We start from the raw sequence: 24,088 nt of genomic DNA on the forward strand, positions 1-24,088 counted from the left end.
TTCTGGAGCTCTGGGTCTCCTCTGTCCGTTGCCTACACCCCGGATGCCCAGGCCTCAGTGGTGAGACCAGGGGTGCTCCCTCCTCCTCCCCGTTCCCCGTTAGATTCAGCAGATTTGAGCCCCCTGGGGCATGCTGAGCCCCTCAGCGGGAGAGCCCCCCGCCCTGGGGCTGAGAAGTCAGCAGGGTTACTTAGCAGAAAATCTCCTGGTGCCACCGCTGCGCAGACGGAGAGCGAGACCGAGGCGCCGAGGGAGGCCAGCCACAGCAGAGGGCAGGGCGGCCCCAGCTGCCCCTCAACCACGCTTTACCCACTAGTGATGGTGACACCGTGGGGGGGGGGGGCGCTCTCCCCACTTCTTCCCAGGCCGATGTGGGAAAGCTGTCGCTCAGCCCCACGGCGCCTCTTAGCTTCCCAGCTCCAGCCTCAGCCCGAGTGGACGGTGGCGGGCTCCGTGGCGCAGGGACAAGTTGTGAGCGCTCAGCGACTCCTTGCAAGCGCGGGGGGACGCGCCCGCGGCTGCTCCCTCTGCAGCCCAGGGCTCGGCTCCGACCAGCCCCGGGGTCCCACGGCGCCCCGGCCCGGCGCCCCCGCGAGCTCTTCCGGAGCCCCGGCGGCCCCGCAGCCTCGGCTCTCGCGGGGGCAGCCACCCGCCCAGGCGCGCCGCCTCCGGCCTCCCCGCATCCCCGGGCCCCCAGGACCCCGCGTGGGGACCGCCCCTGAAGGGAACCCGCGAGTCGCTGGAGGCGAGGTGGCCGCACCGGGCGGAGCACCGGACTCCGCGGGCGGGGCTTGCGGTCCAGCTGGGGCTTCGGGGGAGGTCGCTGGAGCCCGGCGAGCCCCCCTTTCCTCCGCTGGGAAGCGACGGGAGCTCGTCCCTGCGGGGCCTGCGGGCGGATGCGCCCAACACCCGCGGCCCCGCCCTGCCCCGTCTCCTTCCTGCCCCCCTTCCCGAGGCTATGCGGAGGAGGAAGGGGACATCTCTGAAGCTGGGGGGTCCGGGGGTCCGGGATGGGGGGACTCTTGGACGGTAGCCTCAGTCGCCCGGCACTAGGCGCACGCGCGTGTGCGCCTGAGTGTGTGGCGGAACCCAGACGCCATCCGACGGCAGTTTGGCCACAGGACACCACGCCCGCGGGGAAGCCGAGTCCTGAACCCCGCGGCTGGTCCAACAGCCCCAGGGGCCCCAGTCGCGCCAAGTACGCAGCCAAGTACGCAGCGGCGGGGCCGGGCGCGGCCGGCGCAGGCCGCGCGGGAGCCCGAGGGACGCGGGGTCGGCCTCCTGCGGTTTATTGATTGAGCAAAGTTCAGCAAAGTGCTTCCGAGCGGGCCGAGCCCGGCCCCGACGCGTACAGTCATTTATAAATTTAAAACTCTTCTGTAGCAACGGGCTATATACAGAGTCCACAACCGAGGCCTTGCAGGAGCGGCGGCGGGCGCCTCCGGGTCCCTCCGGCCGCCGCGCTCACAGGTGCGGCGCGTAGAAGGCGGGCGCGCCGTAGGTCTGCGAGCCCAGCACGAAGGGCGACAGCACGGCCGGGCTCGACAGGAAGGGCAGCTGCGCGGCGCACACCAGGCCGCCGGGGCCGTGCGCCGGGTACGCGGCCGGGCCGTGCATGGCGAGGGGCGCGCCCATGGGCGGCGACGGGCTGAGCGGGCTGAGGCCGCCCGGCAGCCCCGCGCCCGGACCCGCGCCCGGGCCCGGAGCCCCGCTGCCGCCGGTCGGCGCGCTCGTGTCGGCGCCGGGGTTCTGCTTCTTCCACTTGGTGCGGCGGTTCTGGAACCAGATCTTCACCTGCGTCTCGGTGAGGCTCAGCGACAGCGCCAGGTTGAGGCGCTCGCACACCGACAGGTAGCGCGTCGCCTTGAACTTGTTCTCCAGCGCCACGAGCTGCTCGTAGGTGAAGGCGGTGCGCGCGCGCCGCGGCTTCCCGGACTTGGAGTCCGAGCCCGTGCGCTTCCGCTTGGGCTTCGTGGCGGCCGCGGCCGCGCCCTGGGGGGTCGTCCCCGCGCCCCCCGGCGCCGCCGCCGCCGCGATCCCCGGCGGGCCCGGGGCTTCGGGCGAGGTCCCGCGGGCGCCGGGGGCTGCGGCCTCGTCGACCGCGCCGGGGGCCGCCTCGGCCTCGGCTGCGCCCGGGCAGCCCGACCCGCGGGCCGCGAGGCCGCCGCCGCCGCCTCCCCGCGCCTCTTCCGCGCCACGCGCAGGGCCCGCCTCGGGCGCCTCGTCGTCGTCGTCGTCGTCGTCGTCGGGTGCCTCGTCCCCGCTGTCCGCGCTCGGGCTGCGGCCGCCGCCGCCGCTGCTGTAGCCGCCGGCCTCGGCCTCGTCCGCCTTGCAGGGGCCGCCGGCGTCTGCGGGCGGGAGCACAGGACAGTCAGGGCGCCGCGCGCGCCCCCCCGCCCGCCCGCCCGCCCGCCCGCCCGCCGCGCCCCGGGGGCCGCGCCCGCCCGGGCGGGGCCCCTCTCGGCCCCCTCCGCCTCCTCTCCCCTCTCCTCTCCTCTCCCGCGCGCCCGGCCGTCCCCTCCTCGCTTCCTTCTCTCGAAGCTTCCCCCGCGCAGAGCCGCCCGGGCCGGGTCGGCCGGTGCCCGCGCGCGGGGTTTACCGCGGAGTGAAAGCTCCGATCGATCCGCGGGGCAGATACAAACTTAATTAAACTCATTTTGTGTAATGTACAAACTAGTTAACGGCCATTTAATTTATTTCGGCGTAGATTACCCTCCAATTAGGGGAGGCGAGGGCCAGCCAATTACCCGGCATTTTAGAGCCGACGGGCCAGAGGCCGGTGGGTTGGAGCCGGCTGCGAGGAAGGGGCTCCTGGGGACCAAAACCAGCCGCCCTGGCCCCAATTCCACGCCAAGCCTCCCGGCCCTGGAAGCTGGCAGGCCTCCTCCGCGCGCTGAAACCCGGGTGGGTCTGGGTCCTGACCAGGGGTCCCGCCCTGGGCTGGGGGTCCTGGGGTGGGGCGCTAAATCAGGGGCGACGGCCGCTCCTCCTAGCTGAGGCCCCTGAGGTCTGGGACGTTTGGAAGAAAGGGTCTGTCCTGGGCAGACTCCACGCCCACAGGTGGTGGTGCGGCCACGAGAAAAGCCAGGGCAGGTGCCCACGCAGAACCACCCACTCGGGCACCGAGGCCCCTGCTGTTGAGTCAGGTTTGCATCGAGAACCCGGGGAGCAAACACCAAATTAGGTACCAGCAGACTCCTCCAGGGCAGCTGCAGTGGTTCCGTGGCAGCGGGGCGGCACGTGACCTGGCCCCCCACCCGCCCCCTTAGCCGGAGCAGGGGCTGTGCCCCCCAGGGGGCCCGGAGAGCACCTGGCCGCGCAGCTCTGCTTGTCCCGGGGAGGTCTGAGGAGGGAGAGGGCCTGGCCTGGCTCCCTCCCTGAACCTGCAGGGCCTTCTGCTGGGATGGGCTCCCGATGCGGGTGGAGGCCCTGGGTGGACGCCCCCAGAACCGGGCTAGGCCCGAGGCCCAAAGGGCTCCCCTCCGGCCAGCCTGGGCTTGCTCCTCCATCTAGACCCCACCAGCGAGCCGCAAAGCCAAGCCCCCTGAGGCCCCCGTGCGTCCCGGCTGCGCCCCGGCCCACGAGCCCTGCGCTCCCGGCGCTGCTCCGCGAGGGGCTGCGAAGTTGGCGGGAGGAAGGCCGGAGGAGGGGGCTCCAAAAGCAATCAGGAGCCGGTCGAATGCAATTCTCGATCAATAGCGGCCCCTAATAAGTGTAATAGGTTTTAATCGAGTAATTATCCGAATTTTGACCCTATAATTTAGATGTTCGGGGGGAGTTTGCAAGGTGCTTGAAAGAGATATGCATGCTGCCGTAATGGGATATCGACCGGGCCGGGGGCGCGGGCCGCCCCATTACCGGCCGCTTTCCGCCGCTAAGCACATTTCCCCTTAACTGTAATCGAAGGGATTTAATTGTTTTTCCAGAGATAACCAGCGTTTTGTCACAATTAGTCTGATTTGTCCAAAAAAAAAAAAAAGGAGGAGGAAACGGGGAGGGAGGCCTCCGGCGGCCACGGTGGGGGCGGGGAGGTCACGGGCCCATCGCCTCGCAGGCCCCCTCCTCCTCCGGCCCCAACTGCCTTCCCAGGCGGGCCCCGCGGCCCCGCACCCCTGGGACCCGGCCGGCGGAGCCATCCCGGGAGGCGCGGGGCGGCTCGGGCCCCGGAGTCCGGGTCGGACGGAGCCCCGCGCGCTGCGAACTTTGTACTGAGCCTCGGTACCCGGCCGCCCAGGCTCGCCGAGGGGCCCAGGGGGGAGCGTGGACGCGTAGATGCGGCCGGTGCCCCTACCCGGCCCCCGGCCCCCCACGCCCGGAGCGGGCCGCGTCCTACTCACGCGGCGGCTCAGCTCCGGTAGCGGCTCCGGCTCCTCCGGCGGCGGCGAGGGCGCGGCGCTCCAGGTCCTCCGAGCGCGGCGCGCGTCCCGGGGCGGAGGGGGCCGCGGCGGAGGGGGCCGGGGCGCACGGGGCGCACGCGGCGGGCGCCACGGGCCCCAGGAGCACGCAGCGACGTCTTCTGCTGTTGAACTTGTTGGGGTCTAGAATGTCCAGCACCGAGAAGGAGGTGGGGCGCGGCGGCGGGCCAGGCCGGGCCGCCCCGGCCCCTTCGGGCGCCGCGGGCACCGTGTCGCTGGCGGCGAGCGGCGGGGGTCCGGCGCGGGCGAAGGCGGGCAGCTCGGCGCGCCCGTCCATGGCGTCCCGGGCGGCGGCGGCGGCGGCGGCGGGCGCGGGCGGTGCGGGCCCCGGGCCGGGCCCGGGCGGCGGCGGCGGCAGCGCCGGGCCGTCCCCGGGAGCCGCCGGGCCGCTCGCGCTCATGCCGGCCTCCCGCCGCTCCGGCCGCTCGGGCCCCGCCGGCTACTGGGCTCCCATTCCCGGCGGCCCGGGCGCCGCCGCACGGCCTCGCGCAGGCGGCCTCGGCTCGGCGGGCTCTCGGCCGCTGCCGCCCGGCGCTGCCTCCGCCGCCGCCTCAGGCGCCCGCCGCGCCCGGCCCGCGCATTTATGGCGGCCCCGCCGGCGGCGCCCACGCGCCCACACGCCGCACACACGTGCGCCCGCAGGCGGCCACGGGGCTCCGCCGCCCTCGTTAGCGCGCGCGCCTAATTGGCTGCGAACGGCCCCGGGCGGAGGAGGCGGGCCCCGCGCGGGACACACGGACGGAGCCCCGGGCGCGACCGACAGACGCGCCGCGCGGAGCCCGAGTGCGGGCCGCGAGCGGCTGTCGCGGTCGGCGGTGCGGCGCTGCGCCTCCGCTCGTCCAGAGACGGTGCGCCTGCCTCCTGGGCGCAGGGGGAGGAGCAGCGCCGGTTTTTAAATAATTGCGGGATCAGTCGGCGGAGGGGCCGCGGAGGCCCCGGGGCGCGCGCGCGGGCGGGCGCTAAGACTTGGCCGGGACATCCCGGCGCGGGACGCGGCGCCCCGGCGGCCTGTCTTCTGGCTCCGAGGCGCGCAGCCCTGGCGCACCCGAGGTCTCCGAGGCCCCGGCGCCCCTGCTCGGCTGGGAGGGGTGGGGCGTCCCCGGAGGCCGGCTCTCCGCGCCTTCCGCGTGCCTTTGGCCCCCTCCCACTCGCTCCGTGGACCTCGGTCCCGCCTCCCCCGGTCGCTCGTCTCGGGGGGTCTCCTCTCGAGTCTCCGGGTCTCCCCTGCTCAGGGTCTCGGTCCCTCCGGCCCCTCCCGCCCCCGCCCCCTTCGCGTCGTAAAACTAGGGCCCGGCCTCGGGTTCCCGCAAGGGGCGGGGCCGGCGGCCCCCGGGTTGCTCCTTAGAAGTGGGATCGAAAATGAGGGAGGCCGGACGGCCCTCCCGCCCCCGCCCCCCAAAACGGGGATGGAAGAGTCGTACAAACAGCAGGCGGCCTACATAAAAATCGATATCCTTCAAGTAAGGGGACACCGTAGGGCAAACGCCTTCGCTCCCGCGCCCGGGGAAACAAGCCCCACGGTCCGGCCTTTATTTGCGCACATTCATCTACAGCTGCGATGTGCGCACCACCGGGCCTGCGGCCTCGGGAGGGCCGGCGGGGTCCGAGGGCGGGACCGTGCTGCCCGGCGGCGCCCGCCCCCTCCCGCCGCAGAGCCAGCCAGCTCCTCGGCCGCTGCTGGGACCCAGGTGGGAGCGCGCGTGCGAGGGTCTGCAGGGTGTGAGGCTGTGTGTGACGGGCGTGAGTGTGCGCGCAGGCGTGTGCACGAGCGGTGTGCGCGCCGCCTCACACTGCGGTCCCCGGAGCCTGCTCCGCGCACAAGGACGGGTCCTTTGCAATTACCGCGGGCAATGATCCTTTGGAAGCAGAAATTAAAAGTTGGGGGAAATAATGGGGGACCAATCGGCTGTAATTTGGGCCAAGCTCGGACATGCTGAGCCTCAGGGAGGCTGGGACCGGGGGGGAGGCAAGGCCTCCCCCTCCCGCCCCTCCCCTCCCCCGCGTGCTGGCCCATCCCGAGATTCCAATCAGACCCACAACACTGTGTCCTTCCTTGCCAGGACTTGATTATTCTTTATCTTTAAATTATAAATCACCTCTGGGGGAAGGAGGGTGGATAATCTCTCATCACAGGGAGGTAATTATCTCCTTCCCGCCCCCACCTTCCTGGTGGGGCTCTTAGGCTCTACCCCTCCCCCAGCTAAGTTTGAATATAGATGTGCACACCCCATTCACACACACACACACACACACACACTCACTCAGCAGCACGCACCACATACAATCACAGCCTCATTCATGAACACCTAGGCACACCATCTCAGGCGCATGACCCACTCGTGCACTCACTTCCCTGCAGCCAGCCTCACCAGTACTCACCAACTCTGCACTGGTCTGGTCTTGGTCCCTTTCACTCTTTCCTCGAGGAGGAGGGCACACAGGGCCCCTGGCTGGCCAGTCCCTGAGCTGCCACTGCCCCGCCCCCCAGGCACAGCCTGAGGTGCCCTTGGGGCAGGTCCCAAGGACAGACTTCTGACCTGGCTCTGGGTGGCCAGGCCTCACAAGCCCTCCTGTGCATGCTCATGCTCCCTTCCATGCAGCACCTGTCCCCCACCTACCGCAGGTCACCAGGGAGGCACAAACATGGCGGTCACAACCCCTACACCCTGCTGGCTAGGCAGGGTGTGGGCATGGGTCTGCTCTCACCCCCATTCCACACACTAGACACCTGCAGGTGAGGAAGAGAAATGTGAGGCATCTTGCTACATTCATTCAACACAAACACATGAGATGATGTTTTATGTAATGTAGACATAGTGTCATGTATGGTGAGTACCACTAAAGCGTAGTAAAGAGAACACAGCATATTAAATATGGTATGTAATAAGCATAATGAAATAACATATTGTAATATACAACCAAACACTTCACACACTCAGCACAGCCAGAAGTGCTGTGCCGAGAGGAGAGGGCCGGCTCAGGGCTGAGTGGTGCTTGGACAAAAGTGCTGTGACTGTCCTGGTGTCTGGCGGTGCCAAGAGTCCCCGCTTGGTCCTCCTCAGCCTCTCTCTTCCATGCTCGCAACAGCCTAACGGGAGCTGCACGGTCTGAGTAATGAACTGCAAAGCGTGGCCCAGGGGAGCAGGGGCAGGGCAATGGGGTGTGAGGGGAGGGCTCCAGAGCTCCGTAGGCAACCCCGGGTCACGTTCCCATGCAAAGGGGTGTGCTCTGCGTGGACAAGGCTCAGGGAAATCACAGCATCCTCTCTTGCCCCGCCCCTCCCCCATCTCTAAGACGCAACCCTGGTCCTGGGGGTACACAACACCCACCCACCCTACTGTCTCAGATACCCGGGAACAACCCTCCCCTCCCCCCAACTTCAACTCAGAGCGTCTAGGGCTATAAAGACGTCTTTTTGCTCCTAATCACAATTGATTGTCAATTAGACCCTCATTTGTGCAATCTTTGCCCATCTGCCATATCGGGTTATCTCCAAGCCACCAGCTTCCCTTGCAGGGCCCCAGGTGGGCACTGACAGGTGACATCAGTGACTGAGATAGGGATGCCTCTGCCTACTCAGTGGACAGCAGACACCCCTTCATTGCTAAGCCTCCACTCACTGCAAGTCAGTCAGGACCAGATGGGGTCACTGGCAGGCTGGGGTGGGAGGGGCTGTGCACCAAGACAGTAACCAACACAGAACAAGTGTGGAAATCTCGGGGAGGGACTGGTGGTAAAAGGTTTAGAAGTGGTCCAGGGAACAGTTGTGGGCGAGGGCTGAGATTGTGCAGGAGAGGAAGGGGAGGCGTTGGAGGGAGAGGTATTGGGAGACCTGAGCTTCCAGCCCTTCTAAGCCACATCCTCTCCCCACCATCAGAGTGTTTTGGACGTTTGGGGTGCACAAGAGCAGATAGGACATCCCACCACTAACTTATGTGTTTATAAACCCCCTACTCAGTGTTTTCACTTGTCATTTGTAGGGGGTTGGATTCTAGTGATTTTTATACCTTCCCCTTGGGAGCTGAATAACATGATCAGAGCCTTCATGTACATGGCGGGGGTGGGGGGCATCCCTTCTCTTGCATCTGGAGAGCTGTATTGGACAGGATGGAGGGGCGGCAATGTTCAGGGTCTACAGGAGCACATGGATGGATAACCCCCACTTTGTTTGTTTCATGCAAAGCATACCCCCACCGCAGATTGCCCAGGGCCCTCCCAGCATCGCTGTGAAATATGCAGAGAAGGCATTATCACCCCCATCTACAAATTAGTGTTCTGATTCCTTGCGTCCGTACCCAGTCCTGCTGATGACCTAGTGTTGTCTCTGGACGGGCCGACCTCCTGTGCGCCTGTGGGAAGGAAGCGGGGGGTAGAGGAGGAGAATGAGAACAGAAGGCTTCTAAGCTCCCTCCTCCTGGGAAGGTCAGAGGACTCCACCCGCTCTGATCCGCGGTGAACACTTTTGCTCACCCAGAGTTTGAAAAACAAGAGGAGAACTTTCTACTTATTGATTTCTTTATTCATCTTCCTAAAGATAAACTTCTCCTGGGGTCTCCTGACTTCTCGAGCAAGCGAACGCCACACTCAACACCTGAGAAAGATGGAAATACGGGCGTCTGGCTGCGCCCTACGGACCGCGCAGCCGCGGCACCAAGGGCATCTTCAGACCCACAGACAGAGCCAAAGCACGTCAGCACCGCGGACAGCGCGCCCGCCGCTTCGCCCCGCCCCCACTCCCGCGCTCTTGAGCCCGCGTTCAGCACCGCGGACAGCGCGGCTGCCTCCCGACGTCTAAGCTCCCCTCGGTTCTCAACCCGCTTGAACGTCTGCGCTCCACGCTTGGCTCTCTTCCCCAAACTCGTGGATATCCCAGCGCAGGACGACGGCGGCAGCGTGTGTGTGTGTGTGTGTGTGTGTGTGTGTGTGTGTGTGTGTGTGGTGGCGTCCAGGCACAGTCCATGCTGCCCCCCGGCCCATTCACCATGGCCAAGCCGGGGCCAACCAAAGGGCCAGGGATTTTTACAAGGTTTTCACTGCCTGGGTTTGAGTGCTTCTATTTCTAAGCTGCATGAATTCAAAGATGAAAAGCACGTAGCGCTGGGCCTGGATCATGGCAAGGAGTCAGTCAAACGCAAAGGTGAGGTTTACACCCTTTAAACTTTAGAAAAAAAAATCCTGAATCATCAAAACTGAAAGTGGCTCTCGGGCTGTACATTCAAGGGTGCTGTGGGGGGGGAGGGCACCCAACTCCCACATCAGCTTCCTCTCTTGGCCATGGAGGATATCCTAGCTCAAAGGGTTTTCTGACCAGAAGGTAGGGCAGCAGTGGGGATTCCCACCTCACAGATGGTGAGCTGAGGAGGAAGAGGATTGATCCCATGCTCAGATGTCACCCAGCCAGGACGTGGTGGAACTTTGATGTGGATGCAAGTCCTACTGATGCAAAGTGACATAATCAGCTACCAGGTACCAAAGGGAAGCAGTCCAGGTAGGTGCCTGGAGGGGCCCTTGTCACTGAGGCTCTCTCTTTAGAATGCCCCTTGTTGCCCTTGGCCTTTCCAGCCGCTTTGCTTGCCACTGGTCCACCTCACAGGGCCGACAGGGATGTCCGGGTTCAATCCTGCCCAGAATGGTCACCTTGTATCCCTGACCTACAGGGTCCTGTTAGTACCCAGGGCTCCAAGCTCAGGCATTCTTGCTGTCAGTAACCACCACAGCACTCCGGGCTTTCTATAGACTTTTTTTACCTGGTGGAATGCCCTAAGCCACTCTGTTTGGAGGCAGGTGGTTAGAAGACCCCTTGTGAGTAGGGGGGCCTGGGGGTGCCTCGGGCCCAGGGTGTCACAGTCTCCCACTGATGAATGCCTCTGCCTCTCACTGCCCTTGCCACAGCCTAGCCCCCCGGTCTATCCTCCATCATCCTAAAGCACAGGTCAAATCACATGCCTCTTCCAGAAACACCTGAAGGCTGTCATGGTCCAGGGCCGGCATCTGGGCTCTGCAGCCCAGCATTAAGGAGTTCTTCACTGGGCCCTGTAGGCTGTCCTGCGCGGTCCCTAAGCTTGTGCCCTGTAGCCAGAGCTCCTGAGCCCAGTGGCCACCCTGGCATGCGCCTACTCCTGCGGCTCCCTCTTCAGCAGCGCCCTTGGCTGCGTGCCCACAGGCATCATTCCTGCGTCCTTACTGGCAACACTGCCTGGAAGCTGCCTGATTTCCCCACGCGGAGGCAGACACCATCCTAGGTGTCCTTCCAAAACCCGAGCTTCACTCTCGTGTTTTAACACATCATGGGATCTTTATCTGTTCACATGTGGCTCTGGCTCCAGACTGTGGGCTCCTGGACACTGTGTGTGTCTCACTTAGCTCTGTGTCCCCCATCAATGTAAAGACAGAATACAAAATGCAAAAAGTAACAAGGAAAATTGGAAGGCACGGTGCTGAGGGGGTGGGGCAAGCACTTCAGCCCACACACTCTACTTTCACCCCCAGAGTGGTTTGACTTCCTGGTCCTTTTCTCTGGCCCCTGTGAATAGAGAAATGGCCCTGGCTGGGGAGTCAGGGCCCTGGCCACCGTGGCTCCGTCCTCCACCAGCAGAGGGGTCTGGTGCTGATTAATTTTCTCCTTGGTGTAGTGGATGGAGGCGGGGTCCCCCCGCCCCCAGACCCCTGCCCAGATCCCCACTCAGATCCCTGCTTAGATCCTTTTCCAGATCCTTGTCCAGATCTCATCCCAGATCCCTGCCCCTGCTGCTGGGATGCAAGGGTTCAAGATCACACCCGTGAGTTACTCAGAACTGTCCTTGGCTGATAAGAGACTCATTCCTAGAGACACCTGGGGGGACACCAGCCCTCCTTCAGGGCTAGACAGCTGTCAGGATTTACACTCCAGGGCTCCCTGCAGATCATGCCAAGACAAGACCTTCCCAGAAGGCATCCTTGCTATGTTCCGTCCCTGCCTTTCCTACACTGCCTCCTGGATTTCTCCTGCCTCGGTAAATCTCAGGCGCCTGAATCCACGCCTCTGGGGCTCCGCTTGGGTCTCACCAGGGGTGACAGGTTGAGATGGGGGCAAAGACCAACCCAGGAGGTCCCTGCCCAAGGAAGGAACTGTGACCCCCACTGTGCTGTGTGTCTCTGTGCGCAGCATAATTCCAGACTCAGATGCGCCAGTGCACATATGTACATTACAGCGATGCTTCTTGTCCCTCACTCCTGTGCCCCCGAGCCCCATCCAACTGGAAAAAAACTCTAATTAAATCAGAAATATCATAGATTGGATGATTTTTTAAGTTTGTTTATTTATTTTGAGAGAGAGAGAGAGAGAAAGAGAGAAGATGGGCAGAGAGAGGGAGAGAGACAGAATCCTAAGCAGGCTCTGCATTGTCAGCACAGAGCCTGACACAGGCTCAAACTCATGAACCGTGAGATCATGACCTGAGCCAAAATCAACAGTTGGACACAACTGACTGAGCCACCCAGGTGCCCCTGGATAATTTAACCAGTTTTTCTTACCCTTCATCCTCTTACTTGGTCATGGCCTTTCCATGGGGAAAGTATACTTCCCACCCACTAAAATTCTACTTTGGCCACATGACCCACAGTGCGCAGAAGGGACCAGAAGCCTGTTCTGAGCTCAGGCTTTAAGAGCAGCTGGGAACTAGGACTCAAGGTCTGGAGCCCACCTAAATCCCACCTGATGAGCCCAGTGGGAGGCAACCAATGGCAGCTGATCATGGTCATGAGCAGGAAGTGGGTGGCCACTGAGAGCTTCGGGGCTATTTGTTACACAGCAACGTTGTAGCAGAAACAGACTGATATGGTGGGGCACTTTACCACCCGTGGCATCCTGGAGTGGTCTTAGACTTACCTGCTTCAGTGTCTGTGAGCAGACCTCCATGCGCCCAGTGTCTGCCAGCTGGCCTACCCACTGCTCACCCTCACCCACCCCACAATCACAGGCCGCTGTCCCTGACATCTCTCCAGTCACCCAGACTCAGGTGCCAGTGTTCCCTCCCCCCTCCCCACATCCTGTGGGGGCTCATTCCTTCGTCCACCATGCATTGGGCTACTACTCTTCATGGCACACGTCTGACAGGGTGAGGCCTGTGGTGGACATGGGGGTGGAAATGGGCAAGGTGGGCAGGTCTGCCATCAAGGAGGGGAGGCAGTTACCCAGTTTCCAGGGAGAGCATGCCCTCACCGCCGGTCCTTCCATTTCCACCTGATAGGCCTCAGGGAGGGAGGGTGCGAAGGTCAGGCTTGGAGAAGGTGGTGCTTCCCTAGTCAGGAAGTGTGGACAGTGTCCTGGGAAGCTGGGTCGCCCAGGGAGGAAGAGGGGAAGGGGCACGGGAACCTGCTGAGGGTGCGAGGAGGGGTCCAGGCCAGGTAAACAGAAAGTGTTCAATAAATGCATTCAGTGAAACTTCCTGCCCAGCATGTATATGCCACAGTCACCCCCGCAGGACGCACTCAGGGTCGGGAGGGCACGTGGTGGGGGCAGTCACGCCGTGTAATGAGCTTAATTGAGGTTAATGCCTCTTGCACGGCTCCCTGATTATTAAATTATTATCACATGCGTGATTCATAATTAGAAGTTTGAGTAACACTCCAAGGGAAGCCTCGGATTCTGGAGCATCGCTGCCCTGGGCACCCTCCCCCCTGCAGGGGACGCGGAGGGGGTGGTGGAGGGGCCAGTGGGGTGAGGGTGGGCGAGCGTGTGCCAGAGGTGGAGCGGTTGCACATGCTCGCTGGACGGGGCTTGTGCGGCGCAGGTGCTGCTGAGCCGCTGAACCCGTGGGGCCCGGATGGGGAGGATTGGGGGAGACTGGGCCCCGCCCCCCAGCGGCCCGCGCCCCGAGCTGCTCCCCACGTGTGACGGAGGCTCCTGTGTGTGTGAGGGGCCCCTGGGCCTGCCTGCGGGCAGCTGCCGTCCTTCCCCAAGCGAAGCTGGTGATGGGTTTGCAGCGGGGGTGGGGGCTCAAGGCTTCCGTCTTCTCCGGGGAACCTCCCCCTGCTGATGCCTTTCGGCACTGCAGCACCCCAGGCCTCTCTCCTTCACTTCCGGGGTCCTGGCTCCTCGCGCGCACCCCTCGGTGTCCCGAGCCCTGGACCTAGCCCGGCCCCCAGGAGGCCCCCGGCGAGTGCACGCACACGCATGTGCCCGTGTGTTCACGCGCACGTGTGGCTCTGCATGTGCTGCTCCGTGTGTGTGTGTAGGGGGGGGTCCGGTGACTGTAAGCGTGTGTCCGCTCGGGGCTGACTGTGGCCTGAGCGCCCTGTGCCCGCCGGTGGGTGGGTGGGTCTCCGAGGTCGCCAGGGCGCAGCCTGGGTGGGGCTACGCCGGCAAGGTCAGGGGTGCAGGTCTCTGCGCAGCCTCCCCAGCACCCGACAGTGTCCGGGAAAGAGGGGCTTGGGGGGGGGCTGCGGTGGAGGGTGCAGGGTCCCCAGGGAGAGAGACAAATCAGTCGCTCCTCCCTCCCCTTGAGAGCAGCCTCTCCCCTCCCTCCCTCTCTCCGCGTCCACTTCTCTATTTATTTTCCTCTCTGTTGCTGAAACATATTGAAGGGGAGAAAAAGGGAACATTAAGATCCACTGTGAGCCGTGCGGCGGTTTAACGATTTCAAATGAGCCCCGGCTTGGGTGAGGCCCTGACAATTCCCCGTCAGGATGGCAGATGACGGCTAAAATTACCCGGAATCAATATTCTCACCGGGTGTCCCGGGCTGATAAGCGCGGCCAAGACAATGTTGACTATTAAAGTCGACAGCTTGAGATATTACACTATTAGTTATGCTATTTTTAATAATCTATAATATTTGGGCTATAATTAATTAATTATACGGGTCAGATAATATCTAGGGCTGGAATGAGGTCTGAAGGACCTATTACCGCGGTAATGAGAAAAGAGAAATCTAATCTGGGGACAGGTGCTGGGAGGGCCGGGCGCCTGCCCTGCTGGCCCTTGCCCCCCCGCCAGCTCCCTCGGAACGGGGGGTCCTCGGGGTCACACGCAGTGGGGCTGTTAGAGTGTGGGTCTCTGGCCCCAGCGCCCAGCAGCCGAGGGGCTTTTGCACGCCCTGCTGTGAGGAAGGCACCCTGGTCCCCGCCCCCCCACCTGCTTTGCCATGTTTCTCTGTAGTGAGGGTCTGCAGCAGAGGGCCCCCAACTTCCCGACGCCCAGGGCTCCCCTCCCCTGCTCCAGTGTCTTCCAGACCAGGCACAAAACCCAAACCTGCGGCCTTGGTCAGAGAGGCCTCCGCTCGCATCCCTCTCCTCCCCTCCCCGCTGGGCTCAGCACCCCCCTCCCCCCGCAGGACGCTGGCCGCTGCTGGGCCCTGAGCCCCGCTCCCCCCAGCCTGCGGGCGACACTCAGACTCTCGTTTGTCTGCTCCGGTAGCGCCCCTAAAGGTCCCAGCTCAACTCTGCCCCCGAGACTGGACGGATGGAGGGACGAGGGATGACAGACACGGGCTCTGCTGCTCCTGAGGGGAGTGACCTTTGGGGAACGCAGCTGTCCTGTGCGTAAAACCAGGACGGAAGCAGTCACCTGGAGTGAGCCCCTGCGCCCCCACATGGCAGCTGCTTCCCCTCAGCCTCCTTGTGCCCGGAAGCCTCGCCCTCCCCCCACTGGGCTCTGCACCCAAACCACACAATGGGCTGGTTCGCAGGAGTCAGGCCCGGAGAGGGTGGGCCCCGGGAGGCGAGCGGCTGGGTGCCCACCCGCGTCCTGGAAATGGGTCAGGCTGTGGCTTGGAGCTCAGTCTGCTCTTCCCAGCGGCCTCGGACCCCCTAGGAGCCTGGGTACCTTGGCCCTCTGTGAACCTCCTGACCTCTGCAAGTCGGTGCCTCCCTCTTTCCGGACCATTGGCCCCTCGGCCTCTGTCCAGACGGCCCTGGTCCTACCCCCACTGGCTGCCCACTGTACTGGGCACAGGGTGGAGGGTGCACCAGCTGAAGGAAATGTAAAGATCCCGCCTCCCCCGAGTCACGCAGCCCCGGGCCTGCTGAGCAGAGAAGCTCAGGCTGCACTTGGCGGAGGCCAGCAGGGTGGCGGCGGGCAGGAGCCCTGGCGAGGGGGCCGCGGCGCCAGCAGTGGGAGGGACGCCGCGCGGGCTCCCTGCGGACCTGGCCGCGCCCTGCCGCGGGGCCCTGGGAAGGATCCTGCCATCTCTGTGTTCTTTTCTGCTGATCAAGCAACCTGTGCTCCTGGAGAAGGTGCCGGGAGCCAGAGCACCTCCCAGAACCCACGGCGCGGCAGGGCCTGCCGCCTCCCCTTACGTGTTTCCTGCTCTTTAAAGACGTGCACGTGGGTGCTGTGCGTGCAGCTTTGCTCTTGGCTTCCCTGCCCACGTCACACACCATCCTGGGGTCCCAGGGTTACCCCCCCAGAGGCCCGGGCTGACTGTCACTCCGTTTGCTTCAGGTTACTCCAAACACGTTGCCGTGTGGACTCTGGTTTAGTTTTCATCCCCCCCTTAAGGGGAAAGCAGATGTGAGTCCCTGGGTTCAAGGGCAGGAGCTGGGCAAACGAGCCCGGCCACGCACCGTTTCGCGCGAGCCCTTCCACAGGTAGTGGGCAAATCCTCTCTCACTGGAATGTGCTGGTGAGGAGACAGTTGTGCTCACGAATACTGGTCATGTGTGTTTTAATTGTTCGTGAACCGCCTTTGCCCCTTTTCCATTTGTTCAGCTGTTGGGGTTGTTGTAATAGATTAAAAAACCCTTTATTATAAAATAGGCCAGACCTATGCAGGGATGCAGAGGAGAGCAGGCAGCGCCCCCGCACTGAGTGCAGCAGGGTGTCACACACCCTGTGTCCCTGCCCCACGGCCACGCTTCTCCCCCTGGGGCATTTTAAAGCACGTCTCCACAAGCCAAATTCCTTCGCCTGTAAATATGTCAGTGGAGGAAAGGAGGTGGGAGGCGTATGGATTAGAACGAAAACCTCACACTGGCCCTACCCTGTGCAGACAGCGTGATGATGGAAAACCCCAGCGACAAACGACCCTCCCCAGGACCAGGTAGGGAGGTCAAGCGACCGACACAAGGTCAAATTCCTATATTCTAGCAACAATAACCTGAAGCTGAAATTATTTTTTCTTTTTTACAACATCTCCAGGTTCAGGAAGTTCCTTCCTAATCTTTGTTTTCTGAGAGTTTTTTTTTTTAATCATGAACAGATGATTTTATCAAATGCTTTCTCTGCATCTACTGAGTCCCCTGTGGTTTTGTTTTGCCTGTTGGTGTGGCCGACGGTGGTGGTCGGCGAGGCAGTGCTGAGCCACTCTTGCCTTCTGGGGAAGAGCCATGCTTGGCCGTGACGTTTTTAGTCTTTCTGTATGTTGCTGGATTCAATTTGCTAGTGTTTCATTGAGGATTTTGCATAGATGTTCGTGGTTCTGTAGCTTTTTATCTGGTCCTATCTTTGTCTCTTGTTGGAAATGGGGAATGCTGTCGTCATAAAATGGGAAAGTATTATCTCCTCTATTTATTAAAACATTTTTAAACTTATTTATTTATTTATTTTTAAAAAATTTTTTAAATGTTTTATTTATTTCTAGGAGAGAGAGAGAAAAAGAGATACAGTGTGAGCAGGGGAGGGTCAGAGAGAGAGGGAGTCACAGACTCTGAAACAGGCCCTAGGCTCTGAGCTGTCAGCACAGAGTCCGACGCAGGGCTCGAACCCACGAACCGCGAGATCATGACCTAAGTGAAAGTCAGACGCTCAACCGACTAAGCCACCCAGGCGCCCCTTATTTATTTATTTTTGAGAGGCAGAGAGAGCAGGGGAAGGGCAGAGAGAGAGAGGGAGAGAGAATTCCAAGCAGGCTCTGCACTGTCAGCTTGGAGCCTGATATGGGGCTTGAATTCACAAACCATGAGATCATGACCTGAGCTGAAAGGAAGAGTTGGCTGCTTAACCTACTGAGCCACCCAGGTGCCCCCTCCCATTTTTTAATGGTTATTTACCTTTGAGGGGGGGAGGGGCAGAGAGAGAGGGAGACAGAATCTGAAACAGGCTCCAGGCTCTAAGCCGTCAGCACAGAACCCGATGTGGGGCTCAAACCCACAAACTGTGAGATCGTGACCTGAGCCGAAGTTGGACACTTAACCGACTGAGCCCCCAGGTGCCCCTCTTCTACTTTCTTGAAAAGATTATGTAGAGTTGTTGTTGTTGTTGTTGTTTTTAAATCATTAACTATTTTGTACAATTTGCCAGTGAAACTATCTGTGGAGTTTTCTTCTTTGAAAGGTTACTTACTATGAACCCAATTGCTTCAGTAGATAGAGGGTATTCAGGTGGTTAGTTCTTCTTGGGCAAATTTTGAGTTTGGATTTCAGGGACTTGGTCGGTCCATTGAGATCGCTGAATCAGAACCTATGTAGATCCTACTCTTCCTTTGAATGTCTGTAGGCTCCGTAGTGATGCCCCCTTCTTTTCTCTTCTTAGTGGTAATTTATTTCTTCTCTATTTCCTTCATCAGCCTGGCTGGAGGTTTATCAATGTAATAGGCTTTTCCGGGGAGTCATCTCTTACTTCATGGATTTTATGTAAATTGTTTCTGTTTTTAATTGGGCTTGGGCTTCATCTTTAGGATTTCCTTTTCTTCTGGTTGTTTTGAGTTTCTTTCTTCTTTTTCTAGTTCACTCAGGAGGAAGCTTGGAATATTTAATGCTATAAATTTCCCTCTAAGCCCTGCTTTAACTGCATCCCACAAATAATTTTGATACTGAAAGCTTTCTTTTCATTTACTTCAAATGTTTTCTGATTTCCCCAGAGGTGTTTTCTTTGATCCATGGGTGATTTACAAGTGCATGAGCATCAGAGCCTCTGGGGCTTTCAAGATACCCTTCTGTATTGATTTCTACTTTATTCCGCTGTGGTCAGGGACATACTTTGTGTGCTTTGAATTTTTTTAGGTGTGTTAGGTTGATTTTATAACCCAGGACCTGATCTTTCTGGAGAATGTTTCGTGGGCACGTGTAAAGGATAATGTCGTTTAGGACCAGTCCTTTACTAGTGCTCAGTTCTACCTCCTGAACGGATCTGCCTGTACTTGTCCTGTTGACACAGAGGGAGAACAGCTGAGGTCACAGCCACCATTGTGAATTGATCTCACCTTTCAGTTCTTTTTTTTTTTTTTTTAATATTTTTATTTCTAGGAGAGAGAGAGAGAGACAGCGTGAGCAGGGGAGGGTCAGAGAGAGAGGGAGACACAGACTCTGAAATAGGCTCCAGGCTCTGAGCTGGCAGTCAGCACAGAGCCCGATGCGGGGCTCGAACCCACGAACCGCGAGATCATGACCTAAGCGAAAGTCGGACGCTTAACCGACTGAGCCCCCCAGGCGCCCCTCACCTTTCAGTTCTATCAGTTTCAGCTTCATGTACTTTGAAAATCTGTTGTTTGGTGAATGCACATTTAGGTGTTTTTTTTTTAAGTTTATTTATTTATTTTGAGAGAGAGAGAGAGCCCAAGCTGGGGAGGGCAGAGAATCCCAAGCAGGCTCCACACCATCAGCACAAAGTCTGACATGGGGTTCAAACTCACAAACCATGAGATCCTTTCTCCCTCCCTCCTTCCCTTTCCTTTCCTTCCTTCCTTCCTTCCTTCCTTCCTTCCTTCCTTCCTTCCTTCCTTCCTTCCTTCCTCTCTCTCTCTCTCAGTATCCCACTTTGCTGGGTGTTGTTGGTTTATTTGTCTTTACTATATCTCCTTGTATAATTATTTTTTAGCGACTGCTCTGGAGGTTACAATACAGACACTGAACTTGGTACAGTCTATTTCAAGTGAATATTTTGCCACTTGCAATGGAGTGCAGAAAACGTAGCCTTCAGACCACCTTTAACCTCCCTTTACAGTTGCTGTCGTTTCATTATTTTTACTTATTATTTTTAAAGTTTATTTATTTTCAGAGAGAGAGAGAGACAGACAGAGAGGTAGGGAGGATAGAGAAAAAAGGAGAGAAAGACCTCCAAGCAGGATCCACACCATCAGCAGAGCCCTATGTGGGGCTCAATCCCACGAACCATGAGATCATGACGCTGAACTGACTGCACCCCCAGGCGCCCCTGGTGTGTTTCCTTATTACACCTGCATACATTCAGAATTCCCCAGACAGTGCTGTCACTTCTGTTTTCAGCCATCATATATATGATAAAGAAGTAAGATGAAAAACCAGGGTTTCACATAAAGATTTACGATTTCTTTCTCTTCGTCGCTCAAGTTCCAAGCTCCCTTCTGGCACCATTTCCATGCTGCCTGGAGTAACCCTTTTAGCATTTCTTTTAGAGCAGTTCTGCTGGTGACAAATTCTCTTAGTTTCCCTTCATTGGAGAGTGGCTTGATTTTGCCTGAATTCCTGAAGGACGTTTGCTGGGTATAGAATTTGGGTCGACGGTTCGTCTCTGTCAGTATTTAAATGTGTGGCTCCATTGCCTTCTTGTGCCCATGGTCTCTGACGAGAAATCCACAGTCTTTGCAGTCACGTTTCCCGTGTATGTGACTTACCATTTTTCTACAGCTACTTTAAAGGTATTTTTCACCATCGTTGGTTTTCAGTAGTTTGATTATAATATTTCTGGGCATGGATTTCTTTGCATTTATTTTCTTTAGAGTTCAGTGAGCTTCTTGAATCTGTAAATTTATGTCTTGCAACAGATTTTGGAAGCTTGGGGCTATTATTTCTTCAAATATTTTTTTAATGCACTTTCTCCTTTCCTTCCTCCTGGGACTCCACGTAGTGGCATGGAGTCCACCTCAGGACTTCACCCCTTTTTATTACCCAGTAACATTCCAGCATGTGGATATGCCTCACTGTATTTATCCTTCATCTGCTGGCAGAGATGTGGATCATCGCCACCTTTTGCTATTATAAAAACGGCTGCTATGAACATCCGTGAGGTTTATTGTGTGGACAGTTTTTTCATTTCTCTTGGGTATATATCTAGAAGTGAAAAAGTAGTGGGTCACGCAGTAACTATGTTTAATCCTTGAGGAACTGCCAAATTCTTTATGAAAGTGGCTACACTGTTTGACACTCCCACCAGGCCGTTAAGGGTCGCAGCCTCTCCACACCCTTGGAAGCATCTCTTAGCTGAGCTTCTGGCCGAGCCGCCCGAGTGGCTGTGCAGGGTCCCATGGTGGTTTTCATTTTATTTCCCTGATGACTAATGATCTTGAGCATCTTTTCATGCGATTACTGGGCATTTGCATATGCTCCTTAGAGAAATGTCTCTTCAGATCATTTACCCATTTTAAAATAAAATTATTGGTCTTTTATTATTGAATGTTAAGAATTCTTTATATATCTGAGATGCAAAGTCCTTACCATTTATAGGATTTGGAAACATTTTCTTCCATTCTCTGGGTTGTCTTTTCACTTATTTATTGTGTCCTCTGAAGTACAAATGTTAACTTTGATGAGGTCCAATTGGTCCATTTTTTCTTTGGTTGCTGACATTTTTGGTATCATACAAAGAAACCACCGCCAAATCTGAGATCATGAAAATTCACCCCTGTTTTTTTCCTAAGAGTTTTATAGTTTTGTTTCTTATGTGGCCTTTGATCCATTTGGAGTTAATTTTCGTATATGGTCTGAGGGGAGGGCCCAACTTCATTCTTTTGCCTGCGGACACTGGTTTTCCCACACCATTTGTTAAAAAGACCATCTTTTGCCCATTGAACGGTCTTGGGAACGTTGTCAAGTCATTGACCCTGGACACACGTTCTGTTTCTGGACTCTGTCCTGGTGTGTTGACCTCTGTCAGCCCTCATGCCCGTCCTGCTCAGCCTTGAGCACCATCGCTTCCTAGCGAGTTCCGAAACTCTATTCTTTTTCAGGATTGTTTCGGCAACTCAGAGCCTCTTGCAATTCCGTAAGAATTTCAGAATCAGCTTGTCAATTTGTGCAAAGCAGCCAGCTTTGATTCTGAAAGGGATTGCACTGCATCTGAAGATTAATCTAGGGAAGATTATCATCTTAAAACAATATTTAGTCTTTGACTCCATGAACACAGGGTATCTTTCCCTTTATTTAGGTCTTTAATTTCAGTAAGTGTTTTGTGGTGCTCAGTGTATCAGGGTTTCACCTCTTCGGTTAAATTTATTCCTAAGTATTGTATTCTTTTTGATGCTATTGTAAATGGAGTTGTTTTCTTAGTTTTATTTTTAGATGGTTTATTCAGATTATGGTTTTAAACTTCATTTCTTTGATTTGCAATTTCATCTCGTTTTTTCTCTCATACTCAAAATCTTGTTTCCTAAAGACCTTAACAGAATTGCTTACATGCTTCGTACTATGATATGTCTACAATCATTTCAAGATAGTGACACCGATGTTTCTGTTAGCAGTAGGATCTCCAGGTGTTGTTTAAGGGTTCTTTATGCAGCTTTTTTGTGTGTCCTTAGCATAAGTCTCATTTGGCGCGCGTGTAAGAATTCTGTGTGTTAACTGTCACTCAAAGTAACTCTTTTTTCTGTGTGGTAAGTTCATTAGTTCCAGTTTGCTTTCCATTTTTGTGGATTGATTTTCCCCTTTTTAAAATAAACTTTCTTATTGCTAAAGGTTCTACAGAGGCCAACGCCATGGTTGTAGGACAGAGCACCTTCCCAGGCGTCCTCCCCGGCGCCCAGTCCCTGGAGTGGTTGGCCCTCACGCCTGCTCCCTCCCCACAGTGAGGCCCTACTCGGTGGGTCCCCCAGGGCCAATGGGAAGGCGCCCTTGGGTCTGGCTTTTACATGATGCCCTGGCCCCGCAGGCCCACATTTGAAGGCTCCTGCCTCTGCGCTTGAAGGTGGTGATTGAAGCTGCCAGCAAATCGTTGTAAGGACGTTGATATTGCTACAGTAGCAGCAGCAGGCGCCACTTGGCACAGGGCGGGGGGGGGGGTGACCCTGGGCATGGTGCCGACTCCCTCTGTTCACACGATCATGCAGTTTCCTGGTCAGAAGTTTAATCCTCAAGGCAGGGCTTTCAGGCCGTTCTTTCATTCCCTCAACCAACAGTTCTGAACCTGCTGGGCCCAGGTGCCCAGGTGCCCAGGTGCCCAGGTGCCCAGGTGCCCAAACCCTGGAGGAGCTCGGGCAGAGGTCCGGGCTGTGCCTAGCTCATGCTGCACCTGCCTTCTGACTCTGTGGGCTGGGCTCCCGCTGCAAAGCAGACTGGGGGGATCTCAAAGACAGGCAGCAGAGCAGGCACTGCCAGGGGGTCCTGGGATGGGTGGTGTGACACCCCCCGCCGTCACCTCTGCCTCCTCCCACGCCTTCTCCCTGGGCTTCAAGGCCCTGAGGCTGTGCAAGATTCGAGGCCTGGGAAGGAAGGAGCTCCTGTCTTGGGGTGTCCTGCCCCTTCCCCACCTCCTTCCCCCCTCCCCCTCTCACACCAAGCAGCTCACCGCAGGGTGAGTGACAGGGCTCTGCATCCACTTGGATGCTTCCCCCTGGGCTTTGAGGCGGCTCTGCCTGCAGAGCTGGAGGGGCCAGCAGCCTTTTAGTGAGTGGGACCCGAGTCAATCCGCTTCCAATATACAGTCGGCCTGGGGCAGCCTGTGTGCCGGGCTCCTGCAGAAGTGGAAGCTTAGCTCTGGGGGTTTGCTGGGAGTGGGGTGACAGCGTCACCTTAGATCCACCTTCCTCTCCATCTCATCCTCAGGACCTTCACTTCTAAGGGCCCGGGGCCTCTTCTCAGCTCCTCAGGCCAACCATGTGCCCGCGGCTGGTGTGCGTGCGCATTCCCAGTGAGGGCAAGACCTGGGTGCCCGCCCCTCGTTGAGATGCACCGGCCGAGACTTAACAGACAGGCCCGGGAGGAGGGTGGGAATGGTTGTGACACGGGCCTTGCTGTCCCACTGGGGGCCCGGCAAGTCCTGCTCTGTCCATCTGTGGGGCCACCCTGGTCACACGTGCATGCATGGGGCGGGACCTCTGGCCAAAGGCAGTCCATCCACTGGCCTTGGAGCTGGGGGCCTGAGCCTGGGCCAGCCGGGGGGAGATGCCCGAGAAGGCCGAGGGTCTGGGTGGCCATGAGGGGAAGGGGCGCTGGTGCAGCTCAGGGCTTGGGGGCTGGGGGACCCTGCTGGGTGGAAGTGGAGTGAGGGGTGTGTCTGGGAAGCAGAGCTTGCTACAGGGCTCGGCCCAGGGGAAGGTCCCTGTCTGAACTTGGGTGAGAGCCCCTGGGGGACCAGGCCTCTTCCTGGGCCAGGGAAGGGGAGCAGGACACGAGGGGCCTGTTGACAGTTGGATTTTGTCACACGCACTTCTTTGCACAACCGGAGGACTCGCTGAGCAGGCAGCTGGATTTAGGGGTCCAGGCTGGGAGAAGGCACGGGCTGACAGAAATGGGGTGGGGCAGTGATGAGCCCCTAGGTGGCAGGGGGAGGGACCCAGGCACTAGAGGCCACCCCGTCCTGCCAGCTGCGGGGCGTGGCCCTGACTCCTCCCGTGGGTGCTCACCACGAGCTTGCCGCGTATGTGCGCACGCCCTCCGGGGCCGCCCTCCGAGCGCGTGCCAAGTGCTCCCTCACTGTCTTCAGGCCCCGGGCCCAGACTTGAGGTGCCAGCTGCTGAGCCTGGGGGACTCCAAGGAGCCAACGGTCCTGGAACCTGGGAAAAGAGTGACTCAGGCTGGGGCTGGTGTCTGGCCACCCGGTGACACAGTGACACTCGCAGGCAGAC

At 58.7% G+C, this 24,088-nt stretch overlaps 1 protein-coding gene across 1 annotated transcript; it reads right to left on the minus strand.

Annotated features, from left to right (window-relative positions):
- Positions 1 to 1,464: 1,464 nt before the first annotated feature.
- On the minus strand, positions 1,465 to 4,815 carry NKX1-1 (NK1 homeobox 1). The gene is made up of 2 exons (XM_039220354.1): positions 4,338 to 4,815; positions 1,465 to 2,348 (listed from the first exon to the last, which is right to left on the minus strand). Exons 1-2 carry the CDS (start codon positions 4,813 to 4,815, stop codon positions 1,465 to 1,467), a joined length of 1,362 nt encoding a protein of 453 aa, XP_039076285.1.
- Positions 4,816 to 24,088: the final 19,273 nt, after the last annotated feature.

This window comes from Hyaena hyaena, unplaced genomic scaffold, assembly GCF_003009895.1.
Source record: "Hyaena hyaena isolate Hyena2069 unplaced genomic scaffold, ASM300989v1 scaffold_886, whole genome shotgun sequence".
NCBI lineage: Eukaryota > Metazoa > Chordata > Mammalia > Carnivora > Hyaenidae > Hyaena > Hyaena hyaena.